Raw genomic sequence first — 25,511 nt, 5'->3', positions numbered from 1 at the left:
CTGGTCTATTAGGATGGGCATGGGCTCTACAGCTATGCTGCCATGGATTTAATATTGGCTCCAACACTTTCCTTCCCCGTTGCCTGAGCAGGTCATTTATCCCCTCAGTGCATCAATTCTCTTAGATTTAAAGTTGAGATAAAATGTACCTCATGTGGTTTGTGAGGATTACATGACAGCTAATGAGATAGTATATGTAATCAGTGTCGAACATGTTGCCCGACACAGAGCAAATGCTTGGGAGAATATGCTTCTTCTTTCTTTCTTTGGATCACTGTGTTGAGGTATGACACACTTTATATATTAGTCAGGTTGTACAAAGCTCTACGGTGCTAACAGTTAAACCCTAAGATCTCAGTGGCGTATGACAAGAAAAGTTTATATTTTGCTCCTGAAAAGTTGAATGCTGATATTCCTGGTCAGGCGAGTCTCTGGGTGGCTTTCCTCTACAGAGTAGAGATACTCAGTGGGGTGCTGTCTTAATCCATTTCGGCTGCTATAACAAAATGCCTTAAACTGGGTTATTTAAAAAATAGAAAGTTATTGCTCATAGTTCTGCGGGTTGGCAAGTTCAAGATCAAGGTGATAGCAGATTTGGTACTTGGTAAAGGTCCCTTCCTTATAGATGGCACCTTCTATGAGTCCGCACATGGCAGAAGGGGTGAACGATTTGCCTAGGGCATCTTTTATAAGGGTGCGATCTCATTTCTGAGAACAGAGCCCTCACAGTCCTTTGGAAGCATCTCCCAAAGGCTCCACCTAATACTATTACATTGGGGATTAGGCTTCAACATATGAATTTAAGGGGAACACGCACATTTGGACCATAGTAGTTGCTGAAGGCCAGCTCTTCTGGGTGTCCATATCCAACAAGAAAGGAAAGTGGAGAAAGCTTTTCTATCACAGGTTTTCTTCCATGGTGTTTGGACTGTATTCTATGTCAGATCTGTCAACAGGATGTCCACCACCACTATCCAGAGGAAATCTCAGGTCTGGGGTGCAGAGAAAGAATTTGGTTCTTTGCAGCTGATGGAGACAATAGTGTGATGTTAATGAGCACATGGCCAGGCTAGTGTGGGATGAATTGAATAAAGCCATGTTTGTTTATTTTCTTAGTCAATTTAGGCTGCCATAACAAAATACCATGACTGAGTGGCTTATAAACAACAGAAATTGATTTCTCACAGTCCTGGGGACTAGGAAGTATAAGATCGAGACATTGGCAGATTCAGCATCTGGTGAGGGCCCAGCTCCTGCTTCTTTGATGGCACCTTCTCCTTGTGTCCTCACATGGTGGAAGGGGCGAGATAGCTCTCTGGGGTCTCTTTATAAGGGCACTAGTCCCAATCCCAGTCCCAATCATGTGGAGTCTGCCTTCATGTCCTAATCACCTCCCAAAGGCCATGTGTCCTAATACTATCACTTTGGGGTTTGAAACTTCAGCATGAGTTTTGCAGGCATTCACACATTTAATCTATAGCAGACATTGGTTCTCTGTGGGGTGGGAAACCTGTGAGCGTTTAAAGGAGGAGGATGGTGATGTGATGCACCCTGTGAACATTAAGGAGACAAGAAAGGGACATTGGAAAAGATGGACTGGAGTGTGAAACAGGTCTGGGAGACCAGCCAGGAGGCTGCTGTAGAACTCAGTCCCAGTTCTGCCTCCCTGCATTTGTGCACCCTGCAGGCTCAACTCAGAATGCCATTCCTCCTGCCCTCCGCCCATGGAGATGCTCCCATCCTTCAAAGCCCTGTTCACTTCTCCTCCACTTCTGCTTTCTCCTCTAGAATATAATGGGCTCATTTCTCTGGACAGACCAGTGTTTCCTAGTTGGAGCCTCCATTGTACACCCCACATCTCTCTCAATGTCACCTTGATGGGACTTACAGCTCAGAACGTATGCTCAGTGAATCCTTGTCAACAGCAAATGAATATAACTTATTGTCAAATGGTGGATGGCTTGACCTTTAAAGTTAAAGGGAGAAGCTTTAAACATGATCAACATTGACTTTATTATCTTCCAGGTGCATGATTGTCTAATTTCTTACCAATTTGATTCTCACTCCATGAAAAATGATTTTTCAGGCTGCTTTTTACAGAGAAACAGGTGGGCACTGAGAAAGTATTCTGTGGCAGTTACTTTTCACATGTTATTCCATTTAATCCTCATGGTATTTCTGTAAGGTTGGACATTTCCCTCCGTATCATAGGTGAGGAAACGGAGATGCTCAGGTATGAAGCATCTGGCCTGAGCTCACACAGCCTTGTGAAGGTGATGGCTGTCTAGTTTTGCCAGACTGGGAAGTGAGTGCTCCTTCCGCTGCCTCACAGCATCTCTCCGTGCTGCACAAAGCAATTACAGAGGCATGCCCCGGCATTCGTTTTTCCTACTTAGAATGAGACGCTGCTGTTTACTTTCTCAGGAAGGAAGATTGAAATCAATGTAACTAGCCTTATTAACTTTTTTAAATACGGGGGCCTGCAGATGCCAGTGCCTTTCCTGAGAGCACCAAAGCAAATATAAAAATCCAATTTGCTCGTCTTTTATATATATATATATATATATATATATATATATATATATATATATATATATATAAAATCTTCTCCAGAGTTTAAAATTCAAAGCTGTAAATGAAGAGCCGACGAGACAGAGGTAAGGAACCAAGCCTCAGACACGGGAATGTATTTACCCATATCTCTTTTGTCTGCAGGTGGCTGTTCCTTTGATGAGCACTACAGCAATTGTGGTTATAGTGTGGCTCTGGGGACCAATGGGTTCGCCTGGGAGCAGATTAACACATGGGAGAAACCAATGCTGGACCAGGCAGTGCCCACAGGTACGTGATCCATCATGTTTGGGGCTGTCATGGGGATGGCTAGTTTTTACCGTGAATCATGGGGGGAAGAACTTACTTACACATTGAGCTCTCTGAGATGGCAATCGATAGCTCTGTAGGTAGTGAGTTCCCCACACTCAGAGGTGGTCAAACCAAGGCTGAATGAATTCTTCAGGATTTGATACTAGTCACATGTCACCTGGATTCAGCATTTCTTTTAGCGTCGAGATTCTAAGCTTTAGCTACAAGTAGGTATCACTGGGTTTTGCTTGGGAGCCCGATGATAGTGGCGTGTCAGGGAAAGAGCTTCTGAAGAATTTACGGTCACTCCTTTTCTTCCAGGCCACATGGACATAGGTTGTATATATTTAGGGAAACTTCAACAGTCAGACTATTATAAGGTTCTATTAATTATATTATTATATTATTGTTATATATTATCATATTATTATCTATTATTGTGTGTTATATTATTTACATATATTTTATATATGTAGGGAGACTTCTATAGTCAGATTATTATAAGGTTATATATTATATTATACATTATATATGTTACATAGTATATATATTACATAATTTATATATATATTTAGGGATACTTCCACAGATTTTTATAAGGTCATATTATTATATAATATATTATTATTATATATTATTATATTATTATTATATATTGTATTATAAGGTAAACATCCTGACATTCTAAATACCAACCTTTTGTCCTTAACCAGCGGCGCTGAAGGCCTAGTGTGAATTCTTGATGGATACCTGCATGGGGCAGGCCTGTGAGGTACACCTGATATGTTTCAGGGGAAGTACCCAAAGGAGGTCTCCTCAGAGAGAACACTTAGACTCTAAATGTGGGGTATACCTGCGTAAGGTGCATCTTGAAGAGGCTTACCTGGTGATAGAAGCCAGGAAGAGTTGTGACTCTGAGAAAGTGAAGCTCACTTTTCTGAATAATCACATGTCCCTGCTACAGTTGTAAAGACAGCTGCTTGTTGGAGAAGGGAGGCCATTTTCTACAGTTTCTCTTTGACCAAAGGCTCCCTCACTTTAACCCACACCTGTCTTGGTTTTCACCAATCCCCCAGGTGCTCTTTCTCAGTCTCCCCTGTCAGCGCACTCTGGCCATGGAGTATTAAGAGTTCTTCAGGCTTACTGGGTGTTCTTTCTGTGGTTGGCCTCAACCACTCCCATGGCCTCAGATACTGCCTCTGTGCTGGTGATTCTGACATTTATGCCTCCAGCCTAGATGTCTCAGGAATTTTACACCTACACAACCCACTGCCCAGCTGCCATGTCATCTTGGCTACCTCTGGAGAACGGGGTTTTCCAGGATGCTACTAAAGTGGGAGCAAAGAAGATGCTCAGAGATGCTCAGGTGAGGGTGTGGCCTCATTCACTTTGAGTCTGGCTCCAAAACAGGAGCCACTGGATGGTTATGGATAGCTCCTATTAAGGGCATTAATTGTATAAATTTCTCAAAAGTGTTGATACAAGCCTTAGGTGTAATAAAGTTAGGCTGTGGTACAAAATTGAGCATTTCAGATCTGGTGGGACCTTACTTTGAATGAGCAAAGTCATCAACAGGTGTGCATGCCTATTAGCAAGGCAGTGTGGAACAACCTCTGTCTGTTGCCCAATCATGCTGACTTTAAAAAGTACTGCCTGGTTTACATGATAGAATCACCCATCCCATTAGGGACCCCAAGAATCCAAGACACCTCTGCTTAAACATAGCACATCTGCTCTACTCTTCATGGCCCTCCTTGATAGTGGCCCAATAAATCTGGATCTTATAGTGTGTATACGTGTGTGTATGTGTGTGTGTGTGTGTATGGGGGTGTATGGGTGTGGTGTGTGTGCATGCCTGTGTACTGGTATATGTGTGTGTGTGTGTGTGTGTATGGGGGTGTATTGGTGTGTGTGTGTATGCATGTCTATGGGTGTGTGTGTGTATGTGTATGGGGGTGTATGTGTGTGTGCATATGGGGGTGTAAGGGGTGCGTGTGTATGGGTGTGCGCTTATGGAGGGTGTGTGTGCATGTGTATGGGTGTGTGTGAGTGTATGGGGGTGTATGGGTGTGTGTGTATGGGGGTGTATGGGTGCATTGTGTGTGCATGCCTGTGTATTGGGGGTGTGTATGTGTGTGTGTATGGGGGTGTATGGGTGTATGTGTGTATGCATGCCTATGGGTGTGTATGTGGGGTGTGTGTGCATATGGGGGTGTAAGGGGTGTGTGTATGGGTGTGTGTGCATGAGTATGGGGGTGTGGGTGTGCATGTGTATGGGTGTGTGTGTATGGGAGTGTATAGGGGTGTGTGTATGGGGGTGTATGTGTGTATGGAGGGTGTGTATGCATGTGTATGGGAGCATATGAGTGTGTGTGTGTATGCATGTGTAGGGGGTCTGTCTATGGAGGTGTATGTGTGTGTGCGGGGTGTATGGGTGTGTGTGGGGTGTATGGGAGGTGTGTGTGTGTGTCCGTGTGTTTGTATGGGTGTGTGTATATGGCGGTGTGTGCATATGCATGTGTATGGGTGTGTGTGTGTTCACATATGCTCTTTCTGCTCATCTTTAGTCCACTTAAAGCCCTGTAGCATGTTGTAGGCTCTCCAAGCTCAACATCTCCAAAACTGAACTCTTGATTTACCCATTTCCCCTTCCCTGTCTACTCACTTTCCACTGTTCCTAGTCTCCAGAAAGCTCACTTCACCCTACTGGTACTGATTCAGAAACCGGGGGCCATGTTTCTCTTTTTTCTCTCTCTTACCCACTTTTCCAGTCAATCACTTTGTTCTGCCATTTTACTTCCTAAGTATATTTTGGGTCTGCCCAAGCCTCTCCATCTCTGCCACCACTGCCCTGGTGAACACAACCATTGTCTGTTTCCTGGGTAAGTGGAAAACTTTCTAACAGACTCCTTGACTTAACTCTTTGGACTTTAATCCATTCTCCAAACAGATGTTGAAGACATTATTCTAGAATATAAGCATGTTCATGTTACTTCTTTTCTTCCTTGTCTCTACCCAGCTTCTGTCTTAAGGCTTTCTGAGGCTTCTCATTGCTCCAGGAAAGACCAAAGCCCTGTTGTGGTCTCCAAAGCTCTGAGGGCTGATCCTCCCTAAACCTCCAAATCATCATCATGCTCCACATCCCACTCTGCTCACTTTACACTGGCTTCTGCCAATTGCCAGAATGTTCTGACTCTCTCCTGCCTCGGGAACTCACATGAGATTGGCATCCTCCACGGAGCCTTTCCCCTACCCACTGTCTTGTGCGTCCTCTTCATATCTCAGTCTGGGTCAGCATTCTTTGTAATGGTTCCCGTTGCACCTTGCACTTGTCCTTAGTAACACGCATCACAGCAGGTGTTATTCATCCAGTGCATGTTTTACTCCCAGATGAGAAGTTCTATGTGAATGGGGACCATGAGAATCTTGTTCATAACTTTATCTTCAGTGCCTAATGCAGTACATCAGACATCCTATGTACTAAATTAGCAATTTGTTGGATGGATGTGTGGATGGGCAAATAGTCTTTATTAGGTGTTTTTATTAATACAGGAATGAATGAAAAAAGATTAAAGGCCTTTGGGTGCTTTACTAACTGATCATGTATTTTCCTCTTTGCTACTATCCTTCCCATTTTACGGATCAGAAAACCAAGTTCTAAGAAGCTGAGTAAAAGTGTGTCTTTTTACTCATGCTACTCTCTCTCCCCAAAGACATGGCTTTTGCTTCTAATATTAATTTTCTCAGCCCCTCATTATGGCAGGGTGTCATTTCATAAATATTGGATCATGCTAATACAATCTTCTGGGCTTTTCTAAATAGAGGCATTTGATAATGATCACTGAAATTATTCTGTCATAATGCGCCTGTGGATTTCAGCAGCTCTGTGTGCCGCTTAGGCAGAGAGGCATGAAAGCGAATTTGGATTAGGCAAAACTGTTTGTTCTTCTTATGGGCAAAGGCTGAAATCTTGCTTTTCTTTCTGTAAAGCCAGCAGTTCTCCTCATCTTGGAAGTCAAGTTTGAGTCTGTTTATTCAGATGTTCCACAGCTTTTTGCCCATCCCCTTTGTATGACGAGCTCCCTGCTATACTTGGTCTGGGTAACTCATTCCATGTCATTTTGGGACTTAATCCTGCTGATGGCCTCCCCTGGCACATAGGATGAAATCTGAAATCCTTGTCATGGCCTATAAGATCCTGCATGATCCAATGTCTTCTTTGGGCCCCTTTTCTTCTCCTCTGTCATACCTGGTGTGTTTTAGTTCCTCAGATGTGTCAGATTCTTTCTTGGCACAGGTCCTTTGCACATATTGTTCCTTGGTCCTTCTCACCAGAATTTGTTTTCTCAATTCTTCGCTTTGTTGATTTCTCTTTCGTTCTTTGGTTCTCTCTCTGTTTTTTTTTTTTTTTTTTTTTTTTTTTTTGAGACAGAGTGTCGCTCTGTTGCCCAGGCTGGAGTGCTGTGGCGTTATCTCAGCTCACTGCAGCCTCCACCTCCCAGGTTCAAGTGATTCTCATGCCTCAGACTCCCAAGTAGCTGAGACTACAGGCACACATCGCCATGCCTGGCTAATTTTTGTATTTTTAGTAGAGATGGAGTTTTGCCACGTTGACCAGGCTGGTCTTGACCTCCTGACCTCAGTTGATCCTTCTGCCTCGGCCTCCCAAAGTGCTGGGATTACAGGCATGAGCCACTGCATCTGGCGCTTTGCTGATTTCTTCATGTCTCAGCTCACAGGGCTCCTCAAGGCAATCTTCCCTTATCCGTCTGTCTAAAGATGGACTTCCTCCTTATTCTCACTCATAACATCCTGTTCTTTGCTTTCAAAATCGTTATCATAGACATGTTTGCAAGTCAGTGTATTCCAATCTTACACAACAGCTGAGTGACCCTAGGGTCTCAACTCCCAGTTTCCACATCTTTATCTTGGGGACCAGTGTAAGAGTTAAATGGAGGATGTCTGCATGAGTGTGAACTGTCTGCCCGGAGTAGGGGTTAGTCAATGTTGGTTTTTCTAAATGTTTTCTGGTTCTTGCGATCTCTGGGGCTGGAAGTCCAAGTCCACCTGAGACCTTGCCCCCACTTCTAGCTCACTGATGCTGCTTTACAAAGGCGAGCTGCTCAGCAGGTGTTCTACTGTGGGTCCTGACAGGCCAGAGAGGCTTTTCAAGTCCAGGATACATTGCTGCATTGAGAGCTTAGACATTTCCTCCACCCCACCTCTGTGAATTGAATGTTACACACAACTACTGTTATTTGCCATTGAAAGTAATGGCAAAAACCACAACTACTTTTGCGTCAACCTAAATACAGACTTTTCCTCATCTCTGTCCATGGGAGAAGCTCTTGCACTAGCATTCCAGGCTTCAGACCTGGTTTCACCACCTTATCGTTATTGAGGCTGTCACAGAGTAGCAGGGGTTAGTACACTCACTCACAAACCCTCTCTCTAGCTGTCTATCCTGCCTATGGAACTAACTGCAGCTGCCACCAGTTCCTAGCCCTGCCTTCCCAATCTTTGGCATGGGTTTCCACAAGTCATCCCTGAGGTACAGCCCTGAATTACAGCCCAGGGCCCAGCAGGAGGGCATCCTGGGGGCTGAAGGAAGATGTGAGTGCTGGAGGTATCCTTCGGAAAGGGCTGAAGTCAGAGATAGTGGGGCTTGGGTGGCTTGCTTCTCTATCCTTTGAATACTTGTAGGACATTCTTTTAAACATAAGGTATGGATTAGGGTTGAATATCAGGTTGCAAAATCAGGTACATAAGAAATACTCACTTATTTCTCTTCTTTACATAAACCTGAATCTGACCCTCAGTCCCCAGGGAGCTGAGACTATATTTTAGGCACTGTTGGAGCTCCCTCTTCCCTAGGGTTCTATGAGTTTCCTGGGGTTTAAGCAGACTGTTGTGATTTTTCTCTGGGAAGCCCACTGCTGCATTCCCTTTAGGTCTAGTGATTCTGCTGCTGCTTTCTCAGGCTAGGAGCCATTGTCACAGCCCAGCCAGCCCAGGTGCACCACCCACCAACCCCCCTGGGCCTGCCCCTCCTCAGGTACTGCCACGGAGGAGTGTGGCACCAGCAGATCCATTCCTCCCCCCTTCGTAAAATGGGAGAACCTCTCTCCTCACCATCTTAGCCTTCAAAAGCATACCCTTCTTGGCCCAGTCCTTCCAGACCCCAGCATTCTCTGTTAAGTAAGTTTAGAGTTAGAAAAAACAAAGGAGGAAGGAAGGAAGCCTTGATTTCAAGCAGCAGCTTCTGTTTTTCCTACACACATTTCTAGAGCAGAAAAATACAAAAAGCTTAGTGAGTTTCCAGATTGGAAGGAGGAGGAGTTGGGAGAACACACACACAGGTGACACACATGCACATGCACACACACACACGCACACACACACACGCACACACACACACATTTCACCCAACTAGCATGTCATGGAAGCAGCACCGTCTCCAGGGTGGTCCTGGCCTGTTCCTTCACACCATGGGGCCTTTGCCTGTGGGTTCCTGCCTTGCTCTAACTGCTCATGTTTCTAAAGGGAGGGTTGAGGTCTGTTTGGGTTGAATGGTGTCTCCTAAAAAGATAAGTTGAAGTCCTAACCCCTGATATCTGTAAATGTCACACTTAATTGAAAATAAGTATTTATAGAAATGATCAAATTAGGATGAGGTCATGCTGGTCATATTGGGTTCTAACCCAATACGGCTGGTGGAGGCAAAGATACATACACACATAGGGAAGGAGGCCACATGCAGATGGCAGTGGAGACTGGGGCAATGCAGCCATAAGGCAAGGAATGCTGAGGATTGTCAACAGAAACCAGAAGTCAGGCAAGGCAAGGACGGGTTCTTCTCTAGAGCTTTTGGAGACAACGTGGCCCTGCCAATACCCTGATTTTGGACTTCTAGCTTCCAGAACTGTGAGACAATAGGTTTCTGTTGTCTTAAGCCACCCAGCTCATGGTAATTTTTAATAGCAGTTCTAGGAAACTAAAACCAGGTCAATTACACATCAGTACCCTGACCCCATCACCTACCCAGGTTACCTTTTCCACACGAGCTCTGTAAGTATTGGAAGCTTTGCTTTCTTTTGTTTTGTTTTTTTGAGATGGAGTCTCGCTCGGTCGCCAGGGCTGGAGTGCTGTAGCACGATCTCGGCTCACTGCAAGCTCCGCCTCCCAGATTCACGCCATTCTCCTGCCTCAGCCTCTCGAGTAGCTGGGACTACAGGCATCTACCACCAGGCCCAGCTAATTTTTCTGTATTTTTAGTAGAGACGGGGTTTCACCATGTTAGCCAGGATGGTCTCAATCTCCTGACCTCATGATCCGCCCACCTCGGCCTCCCAAAGTGCTGGGATTACAGGTGTCAGCCACCACGCCCGGCCAGCTTTGCTTTCTTCTAAGGGAGCTGGCATTTACTACTTGTCCACTCTAACTAAGAAGTGGGTTAGGCATCATCCTGTACAACATTTCGTCTAATGTCCCACCATCCCATAAGTTCGAGATATTTTCGCTTGTTTTTGAGAAAACAGAGTCCCAGAGAAGTGAAGCAACTGGTCCAAGGTCATGTGAGTTTTATGTGGCTGAGGAGTCAGGCTTGATGTCCAGGCTAGAGAAATATATATTGCAGACATGGTACTGTTGTCAACTAAGCATCTTTAAAAATTGTTTCTACTTGCAGTCATGATTTATGATGGCAAAAATAATGTGTATTCATTGTTGAGAAAATGCTCAATAGAGATAGCTATAAAGAATGAAATGAAAGTCATATGTTCACACAAACTTGCAGAAATATGTATTTTGCTATTTAATGCTTTTTTCTTTAGCATTTTCCCATGTCATTAAATGTTCCATAAAACCATGTTTTCTAAAGGTTTCATAGTTTCCCGTTGCAATGACTGTTCCACGATTTATTTCATCACCCCATATTGTTGCATATTTAAGTCCTTTCCAGTTACTCCTGAATCATGTTGCGGTGAGTATTCTTGTACATACACCTCTGTGCTCATCTCCAATAGAAGTTATCGAATTTGTTTTCATATGTATATATTTCTGTATTCCCTTATATACCCAAAACAGAATGGTTGTGTATTATCTTTGACATCTGGAGAAGGAATATCATCCACATGGCAAACATGTAGTCCTGGACATTTGCCCATGACTTGATGGTTGGGAAAATGCTTTGCAAATTCTGAAGCACTAAACGCAAGCCAGGCACTGTCGATGGTCCCCTGATTGCACCTTGTTCTAGCTCTTAGCTTAGGTACTCCCTGGGCTTTAGCAAGAATAGTGTTGGAAATATTGTCGAATAGAATGGTCCAAGCACTAGTCAATCCAGGTGGACGCTAGCTGTAAAAAGCTGTGTGGGCTCCCTCATGTTTATTGGATGAACTGCGAGCTTGTTCACGGGCCATAAACAGAGCTAGCTTCGGTTCTTGTAGGCAGGGACAACATAGTATTTATATTTGTAACCGCAATGCTGGGGCTTAGTAGGTAGTGGCAAATGTTTGTTAGATGAATTGCTCTTATTAATAGTTGAACTTTCTCATGATGCGACCCCAGCATGTATCTTGAGCCTCTGTGCCCCCTCCTGCCCTTTTCTCTTTCATTTCCCCTTCTGTGTAATCACACGAGAGCAGCCTTTGTGTTATTGTTTTGGAAGTCCAGTCTCCAACCCTGTTTCTTGATTTGGGGTATCTCTCATTGTGTTGAGTCTCGGTGGATTGTGTAGCTCGCTGAGAGGTGAAGATGCCAGCTGCTCATCATTTCCTGGCAGCCTGGGTGTGGCTGAATAGGTAACCTGGATGCAGCAGGTGGACCCTGCTGCCCAGGACTTTTCATCTAGGAAGGATGGGCCAGCAGCCAGAGGCTGGAGAATTGGGGTGTGCAGTAGTAGGGGTGGTGTCTGGCCATGGTGTTTGTGCTACAAGGTTGCTGGACTCTTGCTTGTTGATCTCCCAGAACTCCCTTTTTTTTCTGCTTATTTTTCAGGCCTGATCCTTCAGCTTTCTGTTCATTATGAGCTTCTCAATATTCCAGAAACTTCGTATTTTTTAAAAGATAGTCATAGTTGATATCTCTTGTTTCAACCACAAACCCTACAGGTCACACTGTCGTGCCTTTGTACTTGCTGATCCCTAAGGCTAAGAGCACAGCTCCACTTTTCCTTCCTCCTAAATCAAACCCCGGCACAAATGTCACCTCCTCCAGGAGGCCCTCCCTGACTCCCCTCACAGCACTTACCTCTCTACTATGCTTCTGTAGCTGAGTTTATCACATGTTGTCTCTGATTCCCTACTAGGCCTGTGAGTGGCTGCAGGGTATGGACTGCCTCTCATTGCTGAATTCCTTGTATCCTGCATGGGGCCTGGAATAAGGAAGTTGGTTATTTAAAAATAACTGAATTATTGTTAAAGTTATTCGTGTTGGGAAAGTTGGGAGAAAGTGGTTTCAGGAGAACCCTCAAGGGGCTGCCACTTTCTTTGGCGTTTTCGTGGCACCTGGGGCATCTGTAGCTTTCATGTCTTGAGCCCGACTCTGAGCTTGTTGAGGCTTTGGTCAGGATGGGCCACTTGGTCCCAGGGCCTGATTGGTCTGGGTTCTTCTGCTCTGAAGTTGGTCCCAGGATCCTTCGGGCAAATAAAGAGACACTGGGGATGATCCCTTCCTTTGCTCTGGGGCCCGGCACCCTCTCATGAATGTGTGGCACTGCTTGTGACACGTGTAAGTGGCTCCTCTTGGAAAGATGTAATCTATCCTCAGATTGACCTACTCTTCCTTTAATGTGAGGCTTACAATAAAATCATATGGAAGTTTGGGCCTTTAAGTGTCCTTAATCACACCTGATACTATTATTGATTGGTTTAAAGTTGTAAGTTCTCATGTTCCCATTTAGCAATTGTTGAGTCAGTACATTTTTTTCTTTCCTCTTTAATGACAAAATATTATATATTTATTCTTAAAAAATGCTGAGTTTGAACACATAAGTTACCTCTCTCCACCCTGATTACAGTTAGCCTAAATATCACCATTAACATATTGATGTGTTTTGAGAGAGAAAGGGAGAGAGTGAAGGAGGATGGAAGACAGAGACTATCTGTATGTGGTAATAGTAATAGAGACGTCCTACCTATGTAGTGCTTACTATGTGTCAGGTACTATCCTAAGTACTTGAAATATAGTAACTTATTTAATCTTTGCAACAGTCCTCTGATGTAGATGCTGTTATCTGCATTTTACAGATCAGGAAACCTAGGCACAGAAAACTTGAATGACTTGCCCAGGTCATCGTTAGCATATGGTGGAGGCACGACGTGCCCTCGGAAAGGGTCCAGGCTGTGCTCTGGACAGCTGCACTGTGGCCACCTAGGAGTGCAGACAGTGAATAGAATCATAGCTCCCAAACTCTTCTGTCATCCGTCTCTTTTTATGCCACTGTATTCAGAGTTAGTTTTCACCATCCAAGGCTACATGATATTCTCCTGGGTGAATTAACCATGGTTTATTCAACTAACACCTAAGAGATAGAGGTGGGAGAAGAAAGAAATGCCAGAATGCCTTCTGTGTTCCCAAATAAAAGACAAGATCTTTGTCTCCAAACAGCTCTGAGAAAAGTTCTTACAAAACATCTCATATTATAAGATGGTTTTTCGTGTACTTGGAGCTACAAAATTAATTGTAGAAACTACATTAGCCTGCAGTGACCCCAATCAGTGCTAGTTTGGGATGTTTACAGGGATCACAGAATTGATAGAAAAGGCAAGGAAATTGAACGCAGGTTTAGTAATTATTCCGGAGGATATGACCAAGTAATGACGAGTGTTGCTGATGGTTATGAACAAGTGTCCTAACAATGGCTTTGAAAAGCAACATGATGTCCTTTTGGTGATCAGAATATACAGCTGCCAGATAAATGGGAAAACCTGTCTGTGCTAATATCCACATAGATGCTTGCCTTGACACTCAGTTTTCTGTGACATCATACCTAGATTCAAAAAGTATTATATTCCAAATGGTGTAATGGGAAGTGAAAGTGATGGAGACTGGCATCGTTCAACTAAAAAAGTGCTTCTTCTGATGACAAACACTGCTGCATTTGACGAGTTAGAATAAAGGTGTTGTCTGGGAGGCAGAGGTTGCAGTAAGCTGAGACTGCGCCATTGCCCTCCAGCCTGAGCAACGAAAGCAAAACTTCATCTCAAAAAAGAAAGAAAGAAAGAAAGAAAGAAAGAAAGAAAGAATAAAGAGGTTCTAAAGTCTATGTGAATGGATAATAAACCACTATGTCTTTTAACCTAACATGTGTATACCACTTCCTGGACAGTGTTCTAAGGGCTTTACATGTTTTTACATCGTTTAATACTTCAACAACCCTGTGAGCTGGATGTTATTATCACCCTTATTTTAAAGAGGAGGAAACTGAGGCCCAGAATGTCAACTCTCGCAAAAGTGAGTTACAGTAAATGGAGGAGCTGAGATTTGAATTCAGGCCATCTGGATCCAGAATCTGTGCCCTGAACCACTCTCTATTTTTCAATTAATATTTTATGAAACGTGATTTAAAAATGTATGTGTAATTAAATTGTATATTAGATACCATAAGCGGACTTTTGCCTAATTCAATCATCTGTACACTTAAAATTGTATTTATTAAAGTTGCCCGAAAACTTTTTTTTGAGGGAAGGATGTCTTGTCACTGGAAAAATGGAAGAAATGCTTTACTTTTAATGGAGGGTTGATCCTGTCAGTTTGTTGAATCGTCTAAGTCTGTCAGTGTCTCTGTAAATGCAGATACAGTGAACCTGCATGTTGTTCGGAGTAAATTCTTTGAAAAGGAAGCATCACAAAAACAGTCGTGTGTCAGCGACACATTTAACAGGACCACAGAGATGACGTCCTTCAAGATTCCTCTGTTTCCTGCTGCTTCAACTTTAGCCACTCCCAGGGCAGCCGGAGAGGAAGACGTTGCTGAGAATCATCCTGATCATGGTGATGCTGGCTGGATGCTGATGCTGGGCGATGTCTTCGTGGACCATTCAACCGATTGGGCTGCTGCAGGGGCTGGAGCTCCTCCAAGTGAACCTTTCATTTTTAAATGTGTGATCTGTCTTTTCCTTAGTAAAGAAACAGCTTTTCATTATGCTTTGGCTATTATAGTAATTTGAATTACAAATATGCATTCTAAGATATTTGGTAAGAAAAGGAAATAGTTTAGTATAAATATAGTCTTTTTTCCCCAGTTTAGTAAAAACAAGATGGCTGAGATGTCTCTAAAAAATAAAGTCCAACAATCTGGAAAATCCAGTAATCCATTGAGGTCCCATTTGCCATATCTAATCTGGTGGTTATTAGCCACACATGGCTATGGAGTACTGGAAATGTGGCTAGTCCTGTAAGTGTAAACTATACACCAGATTTCAAAAACTTAGTATGAAAAAATCATGTAAAAACATCTTATTAATAATGTTTATGTTGATTACATGTTGAAATGATTATATTTTAGATGTATTGGGTTAGATAAATTATTAAAATTAACCCATTTCTTTTTTACCTTTTTAAATGTGCCTATTAGAAAATTTAGAATTGCATATGTGGCTCACATTATGTTTCTATTGGTCAATACTCTCCTAGATTATTAGATTTTTATGACGTCACTTGTATTCCCACCAACAGGGATATCTCTCTTTGAGAATAGTAATAGCTAGCATTTATAAAGCACTCATTCTGTGCCAGGTGCTTTAAAGCCTTGTTTCCTTTATGGTTCACAAAACCCTGTGCAGTGTAGGTAACATGTGTTCCCACTTTATAGATGGAAAATTGAGGCACGAAGAGATTAAGCAACTTGCCCTTCATCATAGAGGTTGGAAGTGCTGGGAAGGGGATTTGAACCAAAGCAGCTCAAGTCAGTGGCACCCACTGATGACTCCCAGGCATCCACCTTTTAGCACATGGACATAACACTTCTGTCTCTGCCTTGCTCTGTTGACTTGAACCTCTGGACCTCAGTTTTCCTACCCAGGATTGGGTGGAAACATGTGATTTTAAATATGTAGAACATAATAACAACAGAGCTACCTCAGGCCCCTCTAGCTCTGTTCTTCCTGTGGTTATTATTGTGGTTCTGTGTGGGCTGCAGGCACATGGTGGAATTGGGTAGGCATTTTCTCTACTGCCAGGCCTTTGGTTAGCATGGCCTTCTGCCTAGTGGCTAAGGAAGCATCCCTGGGAACTCATCCCAGATCTGTCACTAACCTCAGACTTTGAGCTGCCTTTCTCTGGGCTTCCTACACCCACTTCTGTGAAATGGATCTAAAAATAAGGAGTCCTGGATTCTGTCCTAGCTCTGCCATTAACTTGCTCTGTGACCTTGGGCCACACATCATCCCTCCCTGGACCTTATTGACCGTTGTAATATCAGAAGTCAGTTTCTTCTGACTCTAGCATTCTTTGACTTGTAATTTATGAATCAAGAAGAAGGCATTTCTAAACATAGGAATTTAGTGATACATTTATAAAACAAAACATTGGTGAAGACTCCTGTGGTCCTAACCCCTCCATTCGTCTGTCTGTCAAGCAGGGCAACTGCTTCTGCTTCTTTGCAGAGGAATTTGTCTTCATGAGTATATGGAGGTAGGGCACCTGACGTACAATCTATCCCTGAGAGCCCAGACCGTCACAGAAAGATAAATCTCCCAGTTGAGCTTAAGGCACGTACTCTGTTCTCACGCATCCTTGCAGAGCTGCAATGATCTATCACATGCCCCATTAATTTCACAGGTACAACTCCAGAATTTATTTCCCCACAACTACTAATCAGTGAGACATTTGGTAATTGAGAGAAATTACCCTTTTCTAAAAAGACCTCCTATTTTCCCTCTTCATCTACCTAGTTTTGACACTGTGCTCTGTGCTGACACAATCATACTTTATGTTTGGAAAGCAACAGATATTTGAGCAAACTGTTTTTAAAACTTTCCTCAAATCTGCCAATATCTTTTAAAATTGCTTCCTTTCCTAGGTGTTGTGTTTCCTTATTAAGAAACCCAAATTGCACTTTCTTAGGATTCAAAGCCTTGTCGTCAATGAAACAACTTGTGAAAGCTATGAACAAGCAAGAATATGTTATGTCTTTTAAGAACTCTGAGAGTGTCTAAGGTTAAAATAAGACCTATAGCTTCCAAGATCCTTCTAAATCATAGCTGCAAACATATATAAGCATGATGTGTCCATCAGTTTGGATTCAGGTAGGAAAACGGAAACCATTCTAGGTATTTCCATCAGGAAGGGGTTTAATACAGGGTATTAGAGGTTTATAAAACCTTTGAAGCTCTCACATACATGGTCACATAATCTTCACTAAGGGTACCAAGACTACACAATGGAGAGAGAATAATTTCTTCAACAAATGGCATTTAGTAAATTGAATATCCACATGTAGCAGAAAGAAGTTGGATCCTTATCTTACACCATACACAAAAATTAATTCAAAATGGATTAAAGACCTAAACATGAGAGTGAAAACTGTAAAACCCCTAGAAGAAAATGTAGGTAGAAAGTTTTATGATGTTGGATTTGGCAGCGATTTCTTGGATATAACACCAAAAGTACAGGTGACAAGAGCAAATATAGACAAATGAGACTATATCTAACTTAAAACTAATGTGTTTCAAAAGGAACAGAATTAAAAGACAACCTGTGGAATGGGAGAAAATATTTACAAACCTCTCTTGTAGGGTTACTATCTGGAATACATAAAGAATGCCTACCACTCAACAACAACAAAACAAATAACCTGATTTTTTTTTTTAAAAAGGGCTGAAATAGACATTTGTCCAAAGAAGATATACAAATGGTGAGAAACATGAAAATACGGCCAGGCACAGTGGTTCATGCCTGTAATCCCAGCATTTTGGGAGGCCGAGGTGGGCAGATCACCTGAGGTCAGGAGTTCAAGACCAACCTGGCCAACATGGTGAGAACCCCATCTCTACAAAAAATACAAAAATTAGTCAGGCGTGCTGGCGTGTGTCTGTAATCCCAGCTACTCACGAGGCTGAGGCAGGAGAATTACTTGAACCCGGGAGGTGGAGGTTGCAGTGAGCCAAGATTGTGCCACTGCACTCTAGCCTGGGTAACAGAGCAAGCCTCTATCTCAAAAAAAAAAAAAAAGAAAAGAAAATATGTTTAGCATCACTAATCATTAGAGAAATACAAATCAAAACCACAATGAGATATCACCTTACACCCATTAGGGTAGCCACTATAAAAAGACAAACAAAAAGAAATAAATATCAAGCATCTGGAAAAATTGGAACCTTTGTACATTGTTTGTGAGAGTGTAAAATGGTATAGTCTATATGGAAAACCAAAAATAAAAAATAGAACCACCATATGATCTAGCAATCCCAATTCTTGAAATAGAATCATGTATCATTTAATGATGGGAATACATTCTGAGAAATGAGTCAGTATGCAATTTCATCATTGTGTGAACATCATAGACTGTATTTTTGTAAACCTAGAAGCTATAGCCAACTATCCACCTAGGACCACCTTCACATGTGCAGTCTGTCATTGACGGAAACACCATTATGCTGCACGTGACAGTATATCTAAAATAATTGAAAGCAGAATCTTGAAAATATATTTACACACTCGTTAATTGTAGCATTATTCACAGTAGCCAAGAGATGGAAGCAACCCAAATGTTCATCAACAGATGGACGGATAAAGAAAATGTGGTATACGCATACAATGGAATATTACTCAGCCTTAACAAGAAGGAAATCCTGGCACATGCTACAACATGGATGAACCTTGAAGACGTTATGTTATGACAGATAAATCAGTCATCAATAACATGTACTGTATGATTGTACTTATGTGATGTATCTAGAGCAGTCAAACTTACAGAAATAAAAAAATAGAATGATGGTTGCCAGGGGCTGGGGAGAGGAGGGAGATAGGGAATTGTTCAGTAGTGTCTTAGACCATTCATGCTACTATAAAAAGTACCACAAAATGGGTAATTTATGAATAATAGAAATCTGTTTCTCACAGTTCTGGAGGTTGACAAGTCCAAGATTAAGGCACCATTATGTTTGGTGTCTGATGAGGACCCCATTTCTACTTCAAAGATGGTGGCTTGAATGCTATGCTCTCACATGGAAGGACAAAAAGGGCCTACCTAGTTCCCTCCAGCTCTTTTATAATGTTGCTATTCCCATTCATGAGGGCTCTGACCGCATTACTTAATCATCTTCTAAAGGCCCCAACTCGTAATACTATCACTTTAGAGTTTAAGTTCCAACCTGTGAATTTTGCAGGTACACCTGCACTTAAGCCACAGCGTTCTCCTCCAGATGCCCCAAAATCCATGTCCTTCTCATATACAAAATACATTCATTCCATCTCAATAGCCCCAGAAGTCTTACTCCTGTATCAGCTTTAAAGTGTAAGTCCAAAGTGTCATCTAAATTAGATATGATTCATCTTGAGGCAAATTGCTCTCCAGCTGTGTGCCCATGAAATCAAATTGTATACTTCCAAAATACAATGTTGGGACAAACACAGGACAGACATTCTTATTTTAAAAGAGATAAATAGGGAAGAAGAAAAGGGTAATAGGTCCCAAGTAAGTATAAAACACAAGAAGACAAGCAGCATTAAATCTTGAGGCTTGAGAATGATCTTCTTTGACTCTACGTCCTGCCTTTTGGACACCGTGCAGCAAGGGTGGGCCAAAGACCCAGGCAGCCCCATTCTTCATGGCTTTGCTGGGCGTGCCCCACAAAGCAGCTCTCAGTGGTTGGGGTTGGGTGCCTGTCTCTCTCCCAGGCTTGTGTTGCGTGATGGTGGCTCTACAGGTCTGAGGTCTCAAGGGTTGCCCATCTCCATGGCTCCATGAAACATTGCCCTAATAGGGGTTCTCTGCAGTGGCTCCATTCCCATGTCTCCACGGAATTGCACTAGTGAGGGTTCTCAGAGCAGCCCCACCCACCCTGGCAGTTCTCTGCCTGGGCACTGAGGCTCTCCAGGGCATCTTTTGAAATCTGGGTGGAGGTAGCCATGCCCCCACGGCTTATGCACTCTGCAAACCTGCAGGGTCAACACCATGTGGATGCCACCAAGGTTGACTGTTTATGCCCTCTGGAGGGGAAGCCTGAGCCACACTTGGGCTCACTTGAGTCACATCTGGGGCATCTAAGGAGCACTACACCAGAATTCAGTAAGCAGAGACTTGAGGTGGCACAGAGCAGCGAGTGCTGAGGTCTCATGGGTGCCCAAGATCCCTTTTTTCATACAGTTTTGCCCCCCAGGCCGTGGCATTCTGGGCCTGTGATGAGAGTGACAACTTTAGAGATCTTTGAAATGCCTTTGGAGTCGTTCTTCCATTGTCTTGATAAATAGCATCTGGCTTCCTTACACCCATACTAATAACCCTATCAGGCATCTTAATATTTTTATCAAACATTGACTCAGCCACACTCTTGGTATTCTCTCCATAATATACCTTTATGTCCTGGCCGGGCTGGGAATTTTCAAAATCTTTAAGCTCTGCTTCCCTTTTACTTATAAATTCATCTTTAATTGATTTCTTATCTCACTTTTACTATAAACAGTCAAGAGGAGCCATGTAGCACCCTCAACACTTTGCTTAGATACTTCTTTCACCAGATATCCTAGTTTATCACCTGCAAGTTCTCCCTTTCAGAAAGCATTGAGACATGGGCATGATTCAGCCAAGTTCTTGGCTATCTTGAAGAATATGAGTTTTCCTCCAGTTTCCAATATCTTATTTCTTGTTTCTGTCAGAGACCTCATCAGAATTGCCTTTACCATCCATATTTCTACCATCATTCTGTTCGTGACTATACTTATAATATCTAAGAAGATTGAGCCTTTCTCTCCAGCTTTCTTCTTTTGAACCTTTGCCAGAAACACCCTTAATACTCTGTTCACAATAATCTAGACTCTTTGCAGCATGAATCTCTAAAGTCTTCCAGCTTCTACTCATTACCCATTTCTAAAGCCACTTCCACATTTTATGTATTTGTTACAACACTCTACTTCTCGGTATTAATTTCCGTCTTGTCCATTCATATTGCTGTAACAAAATGCCACAAAATGTGTGATACATAGGCTGGGTGCAGTGGCTCATGCCTGTAATCTCAGCACTTTGGGAGGCCAAGGCGGGCAGATCACCTGAGGTCAGGAGTTTGAGACCAGCCTGGTCAACATGGTGAAACCTCGTCTCTACTAAAAATACAAAAATTAGCCAGATATGGTGGCAGGCACCTGTAATCCCAGCTACTTGGGAGGCTGATGCAGGAGAATCGCTTAAACCTGGGAGGTGGAGGTTGTGGTGAGCCGACATAGTGCCTCTGGACTCCAGCCTGGGCAACAGAGTGAGACTCTGTCACCAAAAAGAAAAAAAAAAAGGCCATATGTAAATTTTTAAATTTATGTCTCATAGTTCTGGATGCTGGGAATTCCAAGTTCAAGATCAAGGTGCCAGCAGGCTCAGTGTCTGGTGAGGGCCCAGTCTTTGCCTCTGTCATTGGTGAAGACTGAGCTGGAACCCTGCTAGAAAGTAAGATGTAGTTTCCAGGCTTCCAGCCCCAGTGATATGTGGGTGAGCTTAGGGGGGTAGGAATGATGCAAGATACCATGACACAATTCTCAGTACAGTGTACTCTGAGTAAAAAAAAAAAAAAAAAAAAAAAAATCTGTGTTCTTTTCACATAGAAGAAATGAACAGAGAAGGGTGAACATTGAAATCAGGCTGATATTGGTTGGAATGCCAGTTCTACTAGTGACTAGCATTCTGATATGGAGCTGGTTTGGTAACCTGTCTGAGCCTCATGCTCGTCTCTAAAATGAGGATAAGGGACAAGAGCCTCATAAGACTTATGTGGGGAATTAACTAAAATTTCACATACAAAGCACCTTGTCCAACAATGGATATTTTATGGCCACCCTACCTTGCAGTCACTTTAGAATTTTAATGAGGAGTTTCCAGCACCAAGAGGTGTCTGCTTCCAGTGAGATACCTCAAAGTATGTGGTATGTTCAGAGAATAACAAGTAGTCCTACATGGTAGGATGACAGTGATGACATTAGTATCAGGTAGCATTTTGGAGCATCTGTTTTCATGGCACTGTGCTGAGCACTTTATACTTGTCATCTTTCTTTTATTAAGTCTTTACAACAGCCTTTTGAAGGAGCTAGTGGTAACAGCCCATTTTACAGTTCAGAAAAATGAGGCACATAAAGATTAAGTAATTTATTTAAAATCACACAGAAGTGGCAGTGTGATTTTATCTAAAATCACATGTAAGTGGCAGAGGCAAATACTCAAACCAATACTCTTGAATAATGTAGTATTCTAGGAAGGGATACCGTGGTCATGTGGCATAGGATGAGATGTGATGAGAAGGGAGGTTGGGGCCACAGCTTGAAGGATGTTGCATGATAAGAGTGAGGATTCATCAGAGATGAAGTCAGGGAATGTTTGGTCAGATTTATCTTTTAGGATAACCACTTGTTGGCCAGTGTGAAAGGCAACTTGGAGCAGCAGGGAGCCTGTGGTGGGAAGGAAGGCAGTGGACCAGGAGGGAACTGATCAGGCATGAATGGGGATGTTAGCTGTAAAAATGGGGAGGAGGAAAAGGGGGTTGGAGGTATCGGTGAGCTCAAGAAAACCTGGTGAAAGAGATGAACAAAGATACTGGATTTGGGTGTGGAGTCAGGTGCCTATTCTTTGAAGTTCTGTGACTCTAGCCAAGCCACGTGGGTTCCATTTCCTCATCTGTATATTACACACATACCTATAGAGGTGTGCTAAAAATGGCCAGGATGCACATGCAGAGACCCTACCTCTGTGCCCACAATACTGGGTTCTTAGCAAGTGAAAGTGTTGGCCCAGTGTTTGGTGCTTCCCAGCCCTTGGGTCTCAGTGAGCAGGAAGACTGAACATCTGCATCAGAATCACCGAGGGTATTTTTAAAAAGCAGATTCCTGGGTCCTATCCCAACATGTGGCACTGGGATGGGGCCCAGGAAACAGCAGGCAATTTTAGTACATTGATCTTGAGAACCACTGGATATTTGGGAAGCTAGGAAAGGGGTCAAGGCCAGGGTCAAGATTTCGCAGGAGAAAGGGAAGAGCAGAGGGCAGAGAGCAGAACTCTGCACATTGCCACAATCTAGGGTGTGGGCAGAGGAATGGGAGCCTGAGAAGGAGATGGAGGGAGTGCATTCCTAGAGGAAGACAGGAATAAGCCGGCATTCCACCAGGAGCACCCAGCTCCTTCCCTTCTTCTTTCCCCTGCGGAGAATTGGCACCCTGGGACACCTCTTTGTTGGAGCTGTTGCTGGCATCCCTGTAGTTTCTTCCTCTACCTGCTGTACTTTGCCATCCCCTTGTCATCACTGCCATGTTCTTTCCTTTGCCTTGGAGACCACTGGGTCTCAGAATCCCCTTGTTCTTCCAGCCCCTGTCCCAGGTCGGGCAGTGCGGGAGCTCAATACAGAGGAGCTCTGTGTAATTTTGCATTTAACACCCATCTTCCTCAATGAAGTATAAGCTCCATCAGAGCAGGAAGCAACTTTTCCATTCACAGCTATGTGTCCTCAGCTCCTAAAACTGGCACCAGAATGCCCTCAATGAATATTGAATAAGTGAGTTAGGGGATGAGTGAAGTGTTAAGCTATTTGGAAACAGATTTAAAGGAAACAGAAAATCTGAGATGGCTGAAACATACACTTGTGGTTCAGAGCATGGTGCTCAGTGGGTCTCAGGAGATCCGGGTCTGCTGTGCTGCTGACCTGCTGTGTGGCCTGAAGCAAGTTGCTTAGTCTCTCTGGGCTCCAGTGGCCTTAACCTATACAAGGAAGAGCCCTGGTTAGGTAATACTCCCAGTTTTCTAACTCTAATACCGCACAGGTTCTATAAAGCAGTTCTGCTGTGGCATACTTTGTTCATTACTGCAACCAGGGACCACATGAAAAGACTTCACAATACAGGAACGAACAGAGTCTTGAGTGCACGTGGAGGTGGTAGCAGCACGGAGCAGATGGGGCCTGGCAGGCCAGAGAGCCACCTGGAGTATAGTTCCAACCTCTGGAAAATAAATCTTATTTTTCTTTTCTGGGTGATGGCAACAAGTAGAAGAAAGCCTGAATTTAACACTCCATGCTGATTGAAACAATTATCTGATTTTGACCATTTCAAACAAAATGTCACCTTTACAAGCCTGATTTTTAGATTTGTGCTAAGTTTTTAGACTTTGCAATATGGAAAATAATAACAGAAAGGTTATTTGCCTGAATTGAAAGACTACTTTCCTGTGTTTGAAATAAAACTTTGATAACCTTGGTCTTTGATTCTCTGTACAGTTGAATTTCAGAAAAGAGATTCCAGAGGCATATACACGTTCAAGGTTCAGGGACACTATAGCCAGAGGGACTGGCGTGGGGGACCTTGAGCAAAGCTATTGAGCAAAGTTTCTCTATGGCTCAAGGTTTTCTCTTACTTATAAAATGAAGGTCATGCAATTGGGACACATAGGGATTAAATGACAAACATTTGAGAACACACAGAACAAAATGTTTGGTGCGTGGACCCATGTTGGGTCTCCTCCATCACCGTCAAGCAGCTTCTTCTTGTCCTGTCTCAGAGCTGGGACTCAGCATGGAGGTGCCTTGGTAACCTGTGTACTGATGGAAAACCCTGAGGACTTGTTAGGCCTGCCATCCCTCTCCTCTCTCCCCTCTCCCCTCCTCTCTCTGTGTGTGTGAGTACATGTGTTTAACACTAGGTGGGCTGTAATGTTCATCATCGCCTACTGGCCTTCTTTGAAGACCTGAGGCCCCTTATACTGAGTGGCTGCTGGAGGTTCTTTGTCCAGTGTGTGCTTACTGAGACTCAGCAGAAGGCCCTGGAGTGGCCAGACCTTGTCATTTTAGTCCTGGCCTGGGGCAGAAACACCCACACAGGGTCTCACTTGCCAACGTCAGGAGTGGTTAGAGGAGAGCCATCACTTGATTGAGAGAGGGGACCTCAGTTTGCAGAAAAGGGACAGGAACAGGGCTGAAGGGTCCTTTGCAGACTACAGCATCCTGGCCAGGTAGCTGGAGCGACTTCCTGAACACCTGTCAGCTCCTGACTCTTCAGACTTTACAGGGACCCCCAGTATCTCTTTCCTGCCTTAGAGAAAGCTGCAGAGGTGGGGCTGGACCCCAGGGTCATCTCCTCTTGAAAGAGATGTCACATCATATGGTAGCAATATCCTCTGACTGAGATCTGGGGCTTTTCATGGTCTGCCCACTTTCCTCAGATCCTTTACAGCAAGACCAGCTTTCAAGTCCACCCTTTTCAAGATCCATGTGTTGTAATTAGGGGGCAGGGAGTCAGGTTAGGGGATGGAGTTTACATCCCTCTAAAACCCAGGAAGAAGAAATGAGGAGCTCACGACCACTGACATGTCCACTACTTTAATCTTACTTAGGAAATGATTTTAATGAATCCATAAGTTTTTAGGGTTGGATCTTGTTCATCAGTTACTACTCATGAATTCGTGAGCATTTGTGATCTAAAGTCTGAACATCCCTATGGCTTGACTCTTGTTTTAAAGAGGAAGA

The 25,511-nt window shown here is 43.3% G+C and overlaps 1 protein-coding gene across 14 annotated transcripts in view; it reads left to right on the top strand.

Moving 5' to 3' along the window:
• The window catches only part of PTPRT (protein tyrosine phosphatase receptor type T), a 1,127,644-nt gene that overhangs the window by 301,802 nt on the left and 800,331 nt on the right, over positions 1-25,511 (top strand). For all 14 annotated transcript variants that reach the window (XM_034947434.2, XM_034947430.2, XM_055104674.1 and 11 more), the window contains exon 2: positions 2,716-2,841. In XM_034947434.2, the coding sequence (XP_034803325.1) occupies positions 2,716-2,841 (126 nt within the window). The remainder of the gene's footprint in view (positions 1-2,715; positions 2,842-25,511) is intronic.

This window comes from Pan paniscus, chromosome 21, assembly GCF_029289425.2.
Source record: "Pan paniscus chromosome 21, NHGRI_mPanPan1-v2.0_pri, whole genome shotgun sequence".
Taxonomy (NCBI): Eukaryota; Metazoa; Chordata; class Mammalia; order Primates; family Hominidae; genus Pan; species Pan paniscus.
This window is presented reverse-complemented; position numbering and strand designations above follow the sequence as displayed.